General features: G+C 39.5%; 2 protein-coding genes across 2 annotated transcripts in view; one reads left to right on the top strand and one right to left on the bottom strand.

Annotated features, from left to right (window-relative positions):
- Nucleotides 1-10,663, bottom strand: part of COL17A1 (collagen type XVII alpha 1 chain) — a 99,238-nt gene extending 88,575 nt beyond the window's left edge. The window contains exon 1 of the mRNA XM_067709481.1: nt 10,594-10,663. The gene's annotated coding sequence lies outside the window, so the exon portion shown is untranslated. The remainder of the gene's footprint in view (nt 1-10,593) is intronic.
- A 2,584-nt stretch (nt 10,664-13,247) lies between these two features.
- SFR1 (SWI5 dependent homologous recombination repair protein 1) lies at nt 13,248-16,819 on the top strand. Its single transcript, XM_067709480.1, has 4 exons — nt 13,248-13,341; nt 14,151-14,266; nt 14,873-15,283; nt 16,337-16,819. The coding sequence occupies exons 1-4, from the start codon at nt 13,329-13,331 to the stop codon at nt 16,526-16,528; spliced, it is 732 nt and encodes a 243-aa protein (XP_067565581.1). The 5' UTR covers nt 13,248-13,328; the 3' UTR covers nt 16,529-16,819.
- Nucleotides 16,820-18,381: the final 1,562 nt, after the last annotated feature.

Here is an 18,381-nt window from a genome sequence, read left to right as displayed (position 1 = left end):
ATCATGCTTGTAGGTATACAAGTAGATATTAAAGTGTTTCAAAATGGTTTTATTAGGGATAGTTAGGGAGTTTGGGGTTGACATGTACACACTGCTATATTTGAAGTGGATAACCAATAAGGACCTACTGTATATAGCACAGGGAACTCTGTTCAATATTATGTAACAACCTAAATGGGAAAAAAATTTGAAAAAGAATAGATACATGTATATGTATAACTGAATCATTTTGCTGTACACCTAAAACTAACACAACCTTGTTAATCAGCTACACTCCAATATAAAATAAAAAGTTAAAAAATGATTTTCTTAAATAATTCCTCATAATTTTATAATTTTAATATTTTCCATGAAGAAAAAGTTCATTAAACCTAAAGTCATTACATGTCAATCCAATCCTTCCTCAAGTTCTGATTTAGAAAAATCAGTATTAAAATGAGACTGTACCAGTGGTAATTTTGGTATTATCTGGCTTAAAATGTTAGTAAACACATCCTGTCTCATGACAACTTTAAGCTGCCTTTGATGTGATCCTTGACTTTGGATTTTGTTAGTTCTATTTGTGGATTGTGTTTATGTGACAAATTTTTTGGTTGTTTCTGAACACCTCTGAGTGTATCTGCTTTCTCTTCTTCCAATGTATAATCGACACTCCCAGTATGTTGTTCTTTTCAATGACTAAAAAGTGGATTTTTCTCTAATCCAGTGCTCATAATTACATATCCAGCAAAGTTCACTCTAAGACCAAAACGCAGTCTTTAGATTTTCCCCGTTAGCCCTGCACACTTACTAGAAACCACCACTGCCTGCTTCTTCTTAGTAAACTAAGGCAGGTGAGAACAGTCATCTTCCCTTCCTGTCATAACGTTAGTCATTTCTGAGGTGCTGTCCTGGGAAGGAGTGGAGGAGAAATCTGCTGTCCAGACCCTCTCCTGGTGAGTATGATTGATATTCACATGGTAGGGTGTACTAAGCCTTTTAAGATGACTGTGCCAGGAGTAAGAATTTGCACATCCTGTCCTAAGTCTTGTGTTGATTCAGAGCGTGACTCAGTGATCCTCACTGTAGGGGCTGAGGGTAGAATGGCCCATGGCAAGTCTTCCTTGAAACATTATAATAGAATCTTTCACCAGAATGTTGATACACCTTCTAACTGCCAAAGACAAGTGGAAGGTAGAAGAAGCAACTTCTCTTGCCCAAGTACTTGACCCTGAATCCTTAACTTGATTATTACTTAATTCAAACCATTGGCTAATGGCATAAAAAGAAAATTACATCCTATCTGGAAAATAGCTGTAATTATAAAGAAGACAAAATCAATCAGCAATGGGAAAGAATAATCATTATGGAAACTGCATGAAGCTAAGAAACCAAATACCAACTTAAACTAAAAAGAAATTTAAAAATCCATTCAACTGTAGTGGTGAATATATGTCATTATACATTTGTCAAAACCCATAGAATGTACATCCCAAAGAACGAACCCTAATGTCAACCATGGACTTTAGTTAATAATAATATATCAATACTGTCTCACCAATTGTAAAAAATGTACCACACTAATGATGTCAGATGTTCATAACAGAGGAAACTATGTGGTTGGTGGGAAGAGGAAGTGAGCAGGTATTGTGGTAACTCTTTGTTAATTTTTGCTCAATATTTCTGTAAACCTTAAAGTGCTCTAAAAATAGTCTATTCATACTACAAGGATTTAAAAAAATTATATATATGTGTGTGTGTATATATATATATATATATATTTAACATAGTTAATACATAGAAATGCTTGTTACCTTAAAACTAAAGCTAACCATCAAGCTTTTCTTGTAAATCCAACTGAGGTCTGAGTTACAGAACCCTTAGGAAGAGAGACTGATACTCCTAATTTTTTCTTTTTAGCATGTCAGATTCTACTTCACAGCAATGAAGCCAACATTTGAGATAAGCAATTAGTAAAAATAAATATAATTAAAATTATGACACGTCCTTGAATGTGAAGCATTACTTGCAAAATGAAACTTGACTCGAACTGAAGTGTCCGACCAGGCCTTCAGCAGTATGAAAGCGCCTGGAGAAACCTAGACTTGGGTCCCCAAATTCATGCCATGTTCTTTGAGCCATTTTATTTGTGTCTGGATAATGAGATTTCCAAATCCTTTTCTTCCCTCCTCTGAATAAACATGGAAGACTTAGTAGGGTAGACATGGGAGAAGTAACACTGCAGCCCCACCATGAGATGAGGGCTGCCCAAGGCTACTTAGCAGATTGGCTTCCTGCAGTCCTCAGAAATCAGTCATGCCAGTCAATACCTAGAAATGTGCTAGCCTCACGTACTTGTCAAGAACAAGAAATAGACAAGTTACTCAGAGCCTCAGAGGAGTTCTGAGAGGAAGATGAGTCAAGATTTAAACATTTGTATTTTCCATAGTTTGAGCACCTACCTTGTTCAGTCATTAGCTGTGAGCTTTACCATTCTCTCTTCTTGAGAATGACTGGTGAAGAGCACAGGTTAAAACAAGACATGCTTCTTCTACATTTCCCATTTCCTACTCCCACTCTTTGGGATATCCTCCTATACAGTAACTCCAGGAGGTACAGATGTACTTATTCGTTCATGGTATATATTATACCATAAATAACAGAAATGTGTAGCAGATAAGACTTTTTTCTTATAAAGTCTGTATTTGTAAGGCAGTGTTCCTCTAATATAAGAGGGAGTTAAGAGATGAATGGTTGGGCTCTCCATGGATCCTTCAGTGAAGTCTTAGGGGTGCCCTAAACACCAGGACTTTAAAGCTTCAGACAGTGGGATGCTGGCAATAACAGACCGTGTGCTCCTGCAAGTGGTGGAGCATTGGATGACATGGTGATTTGGGGATTTTATGCTCTTTGCAGAATAGCATGAGATAAAGCCACATTTAATTTTGGCACTAGGAGCAATAATATTAGAAAGAAAATGACCAAACTACATGTTTACACGTCCTTACCAAAAAAAAAAAAAGAAAGAAAGAAAGAAAACCTTTTATAAAACAAGTATTTGTTAAATGTTGAATAAACATTTGAAATAAATCATTTACTGATGTTTCCTCTTAATATTCATTTTCTACCTATTCATCCTGTTATCTGTCATCCATTGGCAGACACTACAGTTTTAAGAAGAGTATACAGAAAAAAATATATAACTGGAAGCATTCTACTTCTATTTTAATGTTTCCTGCATATTTAGAAAAGATCACCCTGATTTTAATTTTACCTGTGAAACACCTCAGACCAGCTCACAAAACACTAATGTTCTCTTGAAGTACAATCTGAGAAGTTCTGGCTAAATGAAAGGGATAAGAAAAGTTCCTTCATCAAGCAGCTCTCTTGTACTGCCCCTGCCACCTGCCTCTATCCTTGCTTTAAGGTAATCACCACCTCCACGACCATATGTTCAGTGTTAATATGTTAATATCCATATTAAGCACTTTATCTGCTTCATTAGGTTTAATGGAGTAGATATTATTACCCATGGGATATAGCATGAGGAAACACTTTTAATGAGGTTATCATTAGCATGGCTTATAAAGGCAGGGTTGAGATTTAAACCCAGGTATGTCTGACTCCACTATCCATTCTCTTAACTGCTACCTATGCATCCTGCATGACCAAATATATAGCAACAAGAGTGGAAAATAACAACCCATTGTATTCTGTAAGCCTGTCAATAAGCCCTTAAATCTGGTGTTTGAAAACTTCTCAGTCATAAATCTATCACTGTATTACACAAGGAGTATCTGTCTCCTGTAATCAGGTTTTATATACTTGTAGAATATATTTTACAGAATTAGTTGTAAAAAAGAGGTGTTGATTGAAAAGTAAGAAGGAAGATTCTATCAGGATTGTTGTGAAGACAATAATATATAGTTCATATACCATCTTTTTCCCATGAAGCCTTCCTTGACTCAACCTTCTGGGAACTCCCTAAGCACTTTCCCTGTACCCTTAGCGCTTTATCTCGCAATTGAACCCACCAAAATCTGCTAAGTCTTTTGTGCAGGTGCTGGGGATACAGAGATCAAAGACATGGTCCCTACTCTCAAATAGCTCATGGTGAAATGTGTATTATGATACCTACAGGGTGCTGTAAAAGAGGAAAAGCATTTAACTCTAGGTAGAAGACTTGAGGGGGGGGGGGGGGAAGGAGAACGTGGGCCAATGGGAAGGAAGTGAGATGGAGTGGGGATTATGACCCTTGATCCTAGTCTTCAGGTGGGAGTAGAAATCAGGCAGATGGAGGTGTGTATGTGTTCGTAGGTGTGCGTGTGTGCATGCATACACATGTGCCTCTGTTTTCTAGGCAGAAGAACGAAGCTAGATGATAAGGAGGAGAGGAGCCCGGCCTGTTATGGGAACTGCGAGCACATGATTCGAGAAGGCTTGTGTGCAGGGTGTGTGCTGAGAAATGGCACCAGTTCAAGCTGGAAAAGTATGTTTAAGTGATTTGGTGAGGAGTTTGGATTTTATCATGAAGAGGTTTGGGTATCATTGGAAGATTTTAAGATCTTTGGAATGATCATCCTGGCAGTAATATAGAGAACAGATGGCCTGGGAAATGAGATGCACAGAGAAAGCAAGGCGCAAGTCTAGGTGTCAGGAGACTCTTGAAGGCATCCAGGCCAGACTGAGCTTGGGCAGTGGCAGTGACGTTGAAGAGGAGGAGTGAGGTACAAGACATATTTAGGCAAATAACATGAATAAATGGGGAAAAATAAAAGTAATCTCAGTTTTTCAAGTAAATAAAACTTATTTAACTTCTTATGTTGTCCCTGAAAGGTTCACATTTCTCTACTTTTTCCAGAGGTGGTACTACTGGTATAAAGCACAATTAGCAGATTTAATAGAATTAGTGTTCTTTGAAGCACCCCAACATATATTCATTTCTTGTTGCACTACCTGACTCCTTTCCCCGAAACTGACGTTATGGGTGGATTTCCATGAACCTGACTTAACCTTTACTCTATTCCCTGGCTACACAGACTGAAAATTATGCTGCCTTTCACAAGAGGATGGAGTAAGGGGCAGAAAAGACAAGCCTGTTAAAACCCATCCCATTGTGAATACAGCAACTCAAAGGCACCATTTCCAAAGAGGGCTGGTGGCATCACCCAGAAAGGGAGCACATCTTAGTGTTTGTCTCCAAGTAGCCTTTCTGGTCCAATGACAGAAGCAACAATAAGAAATAATAAGACAGGAAGCTGAAAGGTGTAGATTAGATCTGAGGAACAGTTTTCCCCTCAGAGAAGCTGTTCGATATGGATATCAGTTATGCCAGAGAATATTCTTCCCTGGAGATTGTTTTTGGGATTGTGGTAAAGTATACATAATACAAAATTTACTCTTTTAACCAGTTTTAAGTATACAGTTCTGTAACATTAAGTATCAATACATTCACACTGTTGTCACTATTCTACCTTAATATTCCCCGTCCCTGCCTCTATTGGATTGCTACACTGTCACTCTCTCTTCTTATCGTGTTTGGAATTCTCACTTTTTGAGCTACTGATTAAATAATCCATCCATCCTTAGATTTATCCATTCAAAATATATTTGTTGAGAACTTACGGTAAGAGAAAAAAAGTTGTAAACATCAATGTATTCACCAAAACTTGTATTTAAACGAAACTCCCAAGCGGCTTCCCAATTTTCCCCAATTTAAACTGACAACCCATGATTATGTCATGTTTAGTACAGATTTAAGCAACCTCACCTTCACAATTTGTGACCACAGCCAATTCCAGTTCACTGTATACAGCAACAAAAATCAGCAAAGAAAGGGTTTGGAAGGCCAAAGAAAAGTCAAGTAGGTGAGGTCTGTGGCTTTACAGCCTTACTCATTTAAAACTTCACCTACGGTAAAATGTGGTTTATCTCACTTACAAGATACAATCAAGTTTAACATGATTGTTACAATACTCTATCAGCCCTAAGAAAGTACACGTATATCTACTAAATGCATATTTATATCATAAAATGTTAATCATAGAATCATGAACTTCCATAATCCTTTTTAGTCAATTATATCAAAAGGTCTTTAGAACATGAAGTATGCATTTCTTGTTAAGGAAAAAATCATGATTTTCTCAGAATTTAGCCCTAATTAAGTGGGCCCAGGTTTTGTGGTGTTTGATCTATTATTTGGACATCAAAACCCAGGTTAAATCTACAGAATAATTTGTAGTATGGAGTAAACAAGCCTAGTAATCTGTAATCTTTTATAAAAATAGATATATTTTTTATACATCTTAATTGGAGTATAAGTGCTTTACAATGTTGTGTCAGTTTCTGCTGTACAACAAAGTGAATCAGCCATATGTATGCATATATCCCCATATCCCCTCCCTCTTGAGCCTCCCTCCCACCCTCCCTATCTCACCCCTCTAGGTCTTCACAAAGCACGGAGCTGATCTCCCTGTGCTATGCAGCCCCTTCCCACTAGCTATCTATTTTACATTTGGTAGTGTATATATGTCCATGCCACTCTCTCACTACATCCCAGCCTCCCCTTCCACCCCGTGTCCTCAAGTCCATTCTCAATGTCTGCGTCTTTACTCCTGCCCTGCCACTAGGTTCATCAGTACCATTTTTCTAGATTCCATATATGTGTGTTAGCATACGGTATTTGTTTTTCTCTTTCTGACTTACTTCACTCTGTATGACAGACTCTAGATCCATCCACCTCACTACAAATAACTCAATTTTGTTACTTATTATGGCTGAGTAATATTCCATTATATATATGTGCCACATCTTCTTTATCCATTCATCTGTCGATAGACACTTAGGTTGTTTCCATGTCCTGGCTATTGTAAATAGTGCTGTAATGAACATTGTGGTACATGTCTCTTTTTGAATTATGGTTTGCCCAGTAGTGGGATTGCTGGGTCATATGATAGTTCAGTTTTTAGTTTTTTAAGGAACCTCCATACTGTTCTCCATAGTGGCTGTATCAATTTACATTCCCACCAACAGTGCAGGAGGGTTCCCTTTTCTCCACACCCTCTCCAGCAAAAAATAGTGTATTTTTTGGTAGTGTATTCATAGCAGACAGGGCTGTATGGGTGGGTAAAATTGGTTGATTGAGTCATCCTAAAAGCTAGTGGCTGAAAATAAATTGCTATCCCTGTAGACAATTATTGGAATGAAACAAAATCAGCTTTACATACCTTCAAAACCTGAGGAAAACAGCTCTGAGTGAAAATAACATGCACTGGGATACTGTTTTTTGAAAAGAGGAGCATCTTGCCAAAGATTCAAACTCATTCCTCTTGGGGCAGCTTAACTGCACAAGCTTTATGCTAATTGTTTTTATATTAAAGATCTGGCAGCTTTACAAAAATCTTAAACTTGCACATGCAGGTTCAAAATACCCTATTTCAGTGGCCCAGAGTTAAGCTAGGAAAGCATTTCAGATAATGCCAACCTGTAGTAATGCAATGTTTGTTTGTATGTTTGTTTTTAACCTATGGGTGGTTTATAGTTTATAGTTTCTTAGGAATTTGCTTAACAAATGTGGACGTGATTAGTTTTCTGCCCTCCAAAACCCAAATCTGTGTTCTCTGATATCAAGGGATGCTATCTGCCAAATGACAGGCTTTCAAAAGTCAAGAAGACCGTCTTTGCTGGTGAGTGTTATTCCTGCACTTGGTATGAATTCCTCTCACAGCAGATCTTCAGCAGCATAGAGGCTGAGTTTTCAATATCCAGCATTCATAAAAGGGCATAGATTCACACATTATAAAAAAGTGTGAGAAAGAGAGTAAAGAGTACAATGGAGATAGAGTAAGCCAACATTCCCATGTACTGTGGAGTACTGGCAAAAATTAAGTAAACTTCTCTTGATTAAAAAAAAAAGATAAAAGTTGGAAAGTGGCCATAAGAAAAGTATAATTTGACTCAGAGCTAGTCACTTACAAAAAGTGAAAAATAACTGAGATGATATCGGTACTTGATAGCTGCTATAGTAAGAACCAGAGTGACACATAAGGGGAAATTTGGGGAGGTGGAAGTGTTGGGAAGAGTTCGAGCTAAAGGTGTTCATTGTCGAAGGAAAAGTATTATCTGTCTTAATCTCCTGTTAACAAAGTCTAAATAGCTGAGTGAAGTCTTGGAGAACCATGTGAGTGTGAATGTAGGCTGCATTCTATGCTTCTTTTCCAAGAGCTTCTTTTCCATGGGAAAGATATATTTTCACTATAAAAAAACAGTGATATCATTTGCCAAGTGTGGGCCACCAGCATCATCATTAAACTTCACACATTATTTCTTGGGAGCCAGAGAGGTGGAGAGGTGGATAATGTTGATATCACTGACTAGTGGCGTAATTTAGACACAGTGTGGGGTTAATGGGCAATAGGCATGATCTTGGAGATGGAAAGGGAGAGGATCAAGGAAGAGGTACCTTTGCTCAAGCTGCCTTCCCCACCTCTGACCATGCCTCTGCAAGGGATCCTCCCCGGGGGGTCAGACCTCTTGGTCAGGGGTTCTAGCATTCAGTGGGTTTGGTACTGCTCATAAAGGTCCCTGATGAAAACATTTTATGTTGCCTTTGGGAAGGGATTAAGTTTCAGTCTAGCTCTTAGATCCTGAACTGGGCCAGAAAATTCCTGGTTATAGGCTAATGCACAGATCCACTCTACTACTGTTCTTACCATCAAACTTTGCCAAGGTGTGGAAGAGCAGAAGCCAAAAGATCAGTAGTGTCCTAGAATATGGTAGAATGGTATCTTAACTCCTTATTTTATTGGTACCAATAGACACTCTTACTCCCCCATTTTAAAAAAGCATCACCAAAAAGAAACCTTTCATATTCTCAAGACCAAAACAGTAATGAGACGTGAGGCTAGAGCACTGAACTGACTTCTTGCTAGCACTTCAAAAAGGTTTCAACACTGTGAAATTATCTTGGGAGTTGCTACCTCTCAAACTTCAGGTGGTTAAAGATGATTATAAGACATGTTCTGTTGCTTAAGGATTTGCTGACATCTATTGCCTTTTTTCTCCAAATGACATTTCTGAGTTAATAAAGGATCTGAGAAAGATGTGGCCTTGAGCAATACTTTTATTACCATTACTTTCCCACCATCTAACTCTTCTGCCGTGACCCTCCCACTCACCCACATCCTACCGCCTTCCTCACTGCGTTATTAATCTGACCTGAATCACTCTATTCTTCTCCAAGAGAACACACCCCACTAATAGCAGTGAATCATAGATACTCTTACTTCTCTAGTCTCTAATGGACTTGATGAAATGCCAGATCTAATAGAATAAAAGGATAGGAACTCAGGTGAAAGGAGTTCTTTAGGTTCTTGTTCAGTATATTACCCTCAATATTAGTTCCCAGATCAACTTTCTGGTTACCTGGTGGTGAACAGGTTTTTATCATTGACCCTCCCCTTATTTCCAGGCTCGAAGTAGCCATCCTGCTCAGTGAGGCAACCTCACAGGTATGCCTAATAGCTAAGTCAAGGGCTCTTTCACCTTGAAGTTGAAAATAAAATCCTTTCTTGTTTAACTTGACTAAAAATATTAAACAGTTTACCCTCAAAGGTCACTTTTTGATAACAAAGTCTTCCACAGTCTTTACAAGTGAACCAATTACACTGTAGAATTCCATATGAAATATTTAGGTAATAGAGAAAAAATCAGAATGAGTTTGTCAGTTATTCAAAGGGAAATTTATGAGATGACAGAGACTAAAACTACATCTTCTTCACCATGGATAGGTCTATAGGATGAGATTTGAATTCATGGCAAGAGAAACGTAGAGAAGAGTTTTTGAAGGTGATTTTCAACTTACATATCAGTGTCATTAGAAATATTGAAAGCCAGTTGAGAGAATGTAGTAGACTTTCTTGTGAGTGTTATAAATTTAGTTTAACTTGTCCTGATGGACTTTATAATCAACTTAATCATGTGGATTTTATATAGCTCTACTTCACCCAAGTGGATTTTAATTCCAGTTTTAAAAGTGTGTATGTATATTTTAAATTGCTTTAAAAATAGCTACGGATACTACCTATCAATACAGAAAAGTCAATGGAATGGAGTTTAGGTCATCCTGAGATTACTGTTAAGATTTTTAAAGTAATGCTAAAGCTAAGAATTTTCACAAAAATTACTGCCATAAAATTTTAAATTGTGGCTTGAAAGTGTGTGCCTGTGTGTATGCTTGGTTGTATGGAAAGAGGGGCAGAGAGAGAGAGATAGGGAGAGAGACACTATTCACTATTCTCTTCTTGCTATTAAAAAAGAAAAAACCCTCATAAAGTTATTAGGTTTACGTCATTACCCCACCAACAATAATCACAGACAAGAATGAACGGAAGAGCATTTTACCACACCCTGATGAATAACAAAGTGGTGAATAGTAGCCTTGTGTACTGAAGAAAGTTACAAACAGAGAAAGCCTGCCTTAGGTTAGTATTAATTACTATTATCATTGAATTCTATTGCCCAAATTATTCTCTATGGTGGAGTAAAGAGTCCTTGCCTTCTGGTTCTCTGGGGCAGTACTTTCCCCTGCCTGAAAAGTTTCATATGGGGGCTTACCTGGTGGCACAATCGTTGAGAATCTGCCTGCCAGTGCAGGGGACACGGGTTCGAGCCATGGTCCAGGAAGATCCCACATGCCGTGGAGCAACTAAGCCCGTGCGCCACAACTACTGAGCCTGCGCTCTAGAGCCCACGTGCCACAATACTGAAGCCCACGCGCCTAGAGCATGTGCTCCACAACGAAAAGCCACTGCAATGAGAAGCCCGCGCACCGCAACGAAGAGTAGCCCCTGCTCGCCGCAACTAGAGAAAGCCTGCGCGCAGCAACGAAGACCCAACGCAGCCAAAAATAAAATAAACACATTTAAAAAAAGTTTCAGATGAAACATACAATGTCATGTGTCAGAAACAACAAACTCCTAATAGGCCAGTAGATTTCAAGTTCCTAAAGACATGGAAATGGTGGCTAGGCTTTATCTAAAGGTACAATGAAAACTATAGGGGCTATATGCCAGATCCCTTACACTAAATTGAGAGTGAAAGGTATGTTTCCATTTTGGTACATAATGGGTGTAAGTAAAATGCAAACTTGTATTTGGGAAAATCATTCAATTCTAACAACACGTGAAAGTCTGAGATGTAGGTCAACAAATGCACATTTCTGAAATACAGGTTCTTCTGAGTACATGTTCTGAAGTTCTCTGAAAATCTGGCTAAAACAATCCCTGATAATATACCAGTTCACATAATAAGCAAGTCAGAACTTTTGCTAGGCAAGATGTTGTTTTCCTTTATGGAGCCAGCAAAAACACAGCTCTAAGCTTAGGTTATAATGATAAAAGGCTTTTGGAGCAGCTTATTTTAGGGAATCATAAAAACAACCCAACCCAAAGTGTAAAGAATATGCAGAGTGTGCATTATGCTTCAGGACAAATCACTCCGCTTTTTTCCAGTGTAACTGATGCCAATGGATGAGTAAAGGGAGAAATAATTGTACAGACTGGGACCTGGGGCTTGCTGAGGTGAGTAACACCTGTATCACAAAATCATGAGTTCTCTCATTTTGTAAATTCCTTGAGATTAATTTACATACTTTTTGAAAAATTTAGAAGGATCAGAATATATTATCAGTTATATGTGGAAGCTCCAAGTCTTCTGCTATTTATGGCTTACGTGGTGAGGTGTCCTACACATCACAGCATCTTTTAAAAAAATCTGTGGCCTTTTTTGGGGAGGTAAGTGAAGGGGTGAAAGGATTATATGATGCATTCCTTTAGATCAATTAGGGAATGGTGAATATAGTTGCATCTCTAGCATAACTATCGAGTGCTTCTTAGATACCTACTGCTGCTTTTCACTGCCTGTCATGAATGCTCATTTAATTCTCCAAACCCTAGGAGGTTGATAATATTATCCCCACTTTATTGATGAGGAAACCGAGGCACAGCGACACTACCTTACAAAGCACACAAAATGTTGGTGCTGGGATTTGAACCTAGGCAATTTGACTCCAACATTTATGTCCTTAATCACTGTATTAGGTTGTCTTCAGGTTCTATATTTACATCCCACTGTTTAGCACTCAGTGAATTCCTTCTGGATCCTAGCTACCTCTAAGCCATTACTGTCAGATGTTAGTAAAAAGACAGGCTCAACGTTTAAAATGGCCATTCACTGGGATTCGAAACACTGGCCCGTTAAAATTCCCAACTTCCACGCGACTCAGAAATTACTCAACTGTCTTTTCCTAAACCCAGGGCTCCAACTTAGTTAACTCTGTTGCTATACAGCAACAAAACATCACCACACAGGAAACGAGGAGGATTATTTTAGACTGAGGATGCCGCTGCCCAGTATTCAGCCAGGGCCCTTTCTGCCTCAATCACCCCAATTCTGGACCAACCCAATCTTATTAAGTGATTGTTCTGCTTCCTGTGTTGCACCATAACAGATTTCCTTGGGCTACATTTTCTCTCAGATTTGACAAGATTCGAAGCCAAACTAAGAAATCTAACTTTTGAGGTAGATCCGGCAGAAAACCCGTGGCGGGACCGCAGAGTTTGCGGCAACGAAGTCTACAAAAGAGCTCAACTGCATCCGCCGGGGCTCTCGGAGAGACTGCTAACGTGTTTGACTGTCAACAGGCCATCGAACCCCGCGCTGCTCTTTCGTGGTCTCTGCCTTTGGAGTTCACAAGCTGTAAATTTAACACACAGCCCGCCGCGCGGCTCTGGGTCCCGGGGAGTCTGAGGAAAAGGCCTTTGCTGGGGGGAGCGCGGAGAAGGGACTGACGGGAGCCAGGAGAACGGGAGGGGCATTCTCAGGCGTCCTTCACAAACACACAAAAACTAGGAAGCAGGAAGGGAAGTCGAAGCAAGGAGAGAGGAGGGAGGGGAAGCCGTGAATAAAAGCGCGCCCCTCCCGGAATCGGTTACTCGTTTTAAGCTCATTTCGGAGAGCGCCCGACCGCTGCGAAGGATTGCGGCCGCGCGCGCGCGCGCGCACGCGCGGAGTCCCACAGCTCTCGGGCGCTGGGCGGAGCAGAGCTACGCGCCTCGGTCAACCTGGCCAATCACGCTTTTCGGCCCCTCCCGCGCGGCCTCGCCCCGCTCCCTTGCGGAGGCTCGCGGCCGCGCGCGCGCAGTCCCGCCGCTCCGGGCGCGGGGCTGAGTGGAGCTGCGCGCGTCAGTCAATCTGGCCAATCGCGGGTCTCTTCCGCCTCCCGGGCGGCCCCGCCTCTCAGACTCCCGGCTGCAGGCAGCTGCTGGGTTAGTTCTCTACGCTCTCCGGGGATGGCGGAGAGAGGTAGCGTGCTGGGCATAGAGTGGGCGTCTGAGAACTGGACTTCTTCGGGGATTGGGTGGGGAGTCGAGTTGCGCTCCCTTTCCCTGGTCAGGGAACCTCTCAGCTCCACCTCAGGCCTGGGGTCTCTCGAGGGCTTGCTGTAGTGGCGGGAGGGGAGGGAGGACTCCCTGTGGTATTTTTCCCGGTAAAGTTTCATGGCCTTTGTTTGAGAAGCAAACTTCAGTCTCTCCTTTTCAGGGTCTCTTAGCTGCTTAATCGAAAACGATGCAGACAGGAGGAAGTTTACCTGTGCTTGGGCTCCTTGTTCCTCAGGCCTGGAGGGTCATTTGTTTTAGGCACACAGCCTTTAGGATTTAGGGTAGCGTGACAGGTCTATGTTTTTTTTGAGTCAAGATTTCAGTTACATTTCCTTTCATTGTGAAGCTGGCGTAATGAAATGAAAGAATTCCTGACTATCCAAAGTTGTTATCCAACTCACCCCCCCGAATATGTCAGATTTTGAGGATTTTTGTCAGATTTTATCCATCAATAAAAACAAATGTGGAGTTGTTCATATGAGATGCTAGCTAGTTAACTTGTCATGAAAAAAACTAGTAGTCACCATAATGAGCAACACAATCCGATTTAGGAAAGTAAATGGAAAACTGAAAAAAAAAAGAAGAATGAATCACAACTAAGTGAAAGAAGGAAGTTGGCTGGCTTACTTGGTGATGTTATGTAAAACAAAAAATTCTTTGATAAAAATTAAGGAATATATAGAGGTGTGGGTTAATTTGATTTCCGTTTTGTGATTATTTTTTGTTTTTTAGAAGTAAAGCAAGATTTCAAGATGGAAAGTCCATCAGCCTCAGCTGTGGTGTTACCTAGCACTCCACAGGCTGGTGCCAATCCACCGTCTCCTCGTACAAGCAGTTCAAGAAAACAAGTATGAAAATCTTAGTTCTTTCAGTGGATCTAGTCTATATTTCTAAGTATTGTGGCAATGGTGGTTTCAAGTCTACTGAACATTGTCAGTTAACGTAATGTGTAAATTAGTAAGTAAAAATTTTATTAACATAATTTTAGGTCTTAACCCTTAGATAATGTATTGGACCTTCCCCTCAAATTTTCATCTTGACCCAATTATTTTCATTTAGTTTCAGTTCAAGTTTTTACAGCATTCCAAACAGGAAGTTTGAATCTGACATCATGAAGGTCTTTGGGGGAAAGATCTAGGTCGTTTCCTTAATTTGTAACTCTGAAGCACCTAACCATGTCAGGCTTGGGACAATTGCTGAACAAATGTTTGTGATTACTGAGATAAGTGTTTCAGCACTGTTTTAGAAGGGTGCCGGCTCTGCTAATATAAAAAGGGGTTAAAACTTAGTGGAGCTTACAGGAACTAAAGATATTTTGTGATGGTTACTTTAGATATATGGAGACAGAAAGTCATCTAGTGGTGTCTGCCATAGAAACGTAAGGTCTTGATTTCTAGTAGATTTATTTATATCAAGTCTTGATTAACATTATTAACGTTTGATGCCTTTTTCAGCCTATGAGTGCAACCCTTAGGGAACGATTAAGGAAAACTAGATCTTCATTTAATTCTTGTTATGGTGTGGTAAAACGACTTAAAGTAGAGAGTGAAGAAAATGATCAGACCTTTTCAGAGAAACCAGCACCTTCAACAGAAGAAAACTGTTTGGAATTTCAAGAAAATTTTAAACACATAGACAGTGAATTTGAAGAAAGTACCTATTTGAAAAATACCTTCAAGAATATCAATGCATGTGCATCTAAATCACTTGATTCTGAGTCATGCAGTGATCTCCAGAATGACTTTATGAGTGAGAATCTTCCCAAACATGGATTAAACAAAGAAAAAGCAAAATTGGTGAAGCAGATTCAGGAGAAAGAAGAACTTCTTCGGAGGCTAAAACTAGTCAAAATGTATAGATCAAAGGTAAGAAGAATTTCAGAACCATTGCCTAATTAATTTTTTTACTTTTAGATAAATGGTAGGAAAGTATTTCAAAAAGAAAAGTTTATTTTAGCATAATAAGAAGTAAGCCAAGTATCCAGAAACCTGGCTTCCAACAGCTTTAACTCAAATATGTCATAGATTTAGAGTAGAGCAGAAGAGGCCTCTAAACACCAGGTATAACTTTTAAAAGTCCCAGCCCTTATTTCATATGCAGTTGAAGCTTTCTATCTAGTTTCCAGCCCACAGCAGTATTAGAAGCTTCAAATGTTAGCTGCAAGTGGCAATGAGAACAGAAGCAACAGTGACAGTGAATGAGAAAAAAAGCTAAAAATGGACCACAGAGTACAATGAAAAGTAATTTTAGTAATGATCTTTTGTTATTCAATTATGTGTAACAAATTATTAAAATATTCCGAGCATTTTCTTTAAGAAAACAACAAATATATATTAGATTTTAGATTTCAACCCAGATAAGGTTGAAGAAAATAGAATTTGGGCACTTGGAAGAAGATGACCCTTACTTACCTGGATCAGTCATGTATATTGCAATTGCGCCTTCTTCCCCAGCAATGTGTCATAAATGATGGAATACTGTATCTTATTTGCTCTCTTGAATTTTTAGGACTTCTCTAAATATAACTACTTGAGTTTTATGAGATAGTGACATTGAAAAATATTAATTTGAATATCATTTTTTAAAGTACAGCTGTGGTAGAAAAAGTAGATTGTTTTTTTTAACCCATATTGTTGCTTCTTTACATAGTTTTGCCCTATTTAATGATTCGATTTTTCCCTGAGGGTAAGGATAGCCCAGAGCTTCTACCAAACAAAACAGCCATAGAACTCAATTTGAGTGATAGTTACTTAAAACCATCCTACTTTTTTCCTGGGTAGAAGTCCCATTTATGTCCAAATGTGTTACCCTTTAAACCTACTACTCATCTACTGATTTGACAACTTTCATTAAGTAAGTTAGGATGGCTATCTAGTTATTGACACACATTTATGTCTTTTTTTTTTTTTCTGTTTCAGAATGACCTGTCTCAGTTACAGATGTTAATAAAGAAGTGGAGAAGCTGTAGCCAGCTGTTGCTTTATGAGCTGCAGTCAGCTATGTCTGAGGAGAACAAGAAACTAAGCCTTACTCAGCTGATAGACCACTATGGGTTAGATGATAAATTGCTACACTATAACAGAAATGAAGAAGAATTTATAGGTGTTTAATTCATAATTTTTTTCTCCAGAATGTCTTCGTGGATGACAATGTAATTAAAAGATATTTATACATTTTAAAAGGAAGATGTAAACCATTAGGGCTTAGAGAAAGGTATCCTGGTGAACCTGGATCAATTTAGGGCCTTTGTTATATAAGTATAAACTAAGTTCTAAAATGAAAATTTAGCGTTTTGAATAAATTTGCCAAAGAAAACTTTGGCAAAAGTTTTGACAGTTAAAGGTGAAAAAATTTTTTTAAATTAAATCATGATTAAAAAAATAATTTGGACAACTGTGGAAGTGAGTTTTAATACATTGTTCTATTTATTGTGGTAAAAGTTTTATTTTAAATGTTAAAAAACAGTCCATCCAGTGAATGTCTAAACCGAAACTTGTCTGAAAATGCCTGCCTCTCCTAAGTTTATGCCTCTCCTTTGTTTCCACCCATTTACCACATATTTCCATCTGGATGGTCTAGCAGGTAAACTCATATGTTCAAAATTACATTAGTTTCTGTCTCTTCAAATTTGTTACTTGTATTCGTCATCTCAGTTAGTGAAGTGATCATCTATTTCTTATAAAACCACATGTCCTCATCACCCACTTCAGGGCATCACGGCATACGGGGCCTTTTACATTCATCTACCTTTCTAGTTTTATCTGTGAAATAGGTAAAAGCTAGCGTATCTACTCCATTAACAGTGACTCCTCAGTCAGAAACCCACCTTCACTGGGTTGGGGTTCTGGCTGCCATGTTGTACGTTATCTGTCATCCTGGCCATAGATGGACCCAAGCATCCCAGTCCTTGAGAATTCGGAATTGAGCTCAAGAAAAGAAAGCCCATCTCTTTTTGTGGCTGGAGCTGTTGTATGTGAACTTGAAAGCAGAAAAGCTGGTGTGCTTAAGTCTGCCCTTACAGAGGAAGGCAGAGATGACGGAGAGAGAACTTTGTGGGTCAGTGGCTTCTTGGTTCTGGTTTCCAGTCTCTTGGGTCCTTTTAAGGGCTGAGACAGCTTTACTTAGTTGTGGTTTTTTTTTTCCCCCAATCTTAAAAGAAAAGTACTTCCCTACTACTTGGTAAGCAGCCACTACCCTAAGCTTCCCCCCTCCACCCCCAGCTGCTCCTTACTCTCAGCCCAGTCCTTCCCCGTGATCCAACAGACTATTAATGTTGGCATATCAAGACCCTGCTCTTGCATGCATTCTAATTGTTAATGCCCATGCCAGTAACCTACCCCTCACCCCGGCCTCAATTCTTGCCTTCTAGACACTGCCATTGTCATTGGCTTCTGTGAACCCAAGAGGACTGGCCTTCCCTGGCTCTGGGATTCCCAGATGGGCATCCCTGGGAAGCTGTGCTGACCAGCCTCCACTGCTTCTTGCTGCTCAGCCAGAGGTCCTAAATGTGGCAGGAGAAGTTTCCCTGGTGATGGTTGCCAGCATTTGACTGCAGCTGCCCATTACTGACTAGCACATCCCCTGGAGTCACCCTTACACGTCCGTTTGGGGGAACTACAGCATCAATGGGACTCTGGTTTTGGGAGAGTTGGGGAGCAGTTGGTGGTATAGCAATGGGGATTTCTAAGGCATTGGCTAGGTGCTGAGGGCTCCAACAGCTCAGTGAGCACTTCTACAAGAGGAGGTGGATCATGGAGTATGGATGGGGCTTATGGGAGAGTTTGGGGCCTAGGGGTGCCCATGAAGCAGTCCCCTTTTTAATAATTTCTATTGAATTTCACCTCCATTTAATAGGATATATTTATTAAGAACTACTGAATAAGAATTATTTTTATTCATTAAAATGAAAGCTAACACTTAGCACTTGCTTTGTGCCAGTTTTAAAAGTATGTTAACTCATTTG

The sequence above is a fragment of the Pseudorca crassidens genome, chromosome 16 (genome assembly GCF_039906515.1).
Source record: "Pseudorca crassidens isolate mPseCra1 chromosome 16, mPseCra1.hap1, whole genome shotgun sequence".
NCBI lineage: Eukaryota > Metazoa > Chordata > Mammalia > Artiodactyla > Delphinidae > Pseudorca > Pseudorca crassidens.
Note: the sequence above shows the minus strand (reverse complement) of the source record. Positions and strands in the feature narration are given on the sequence as shown.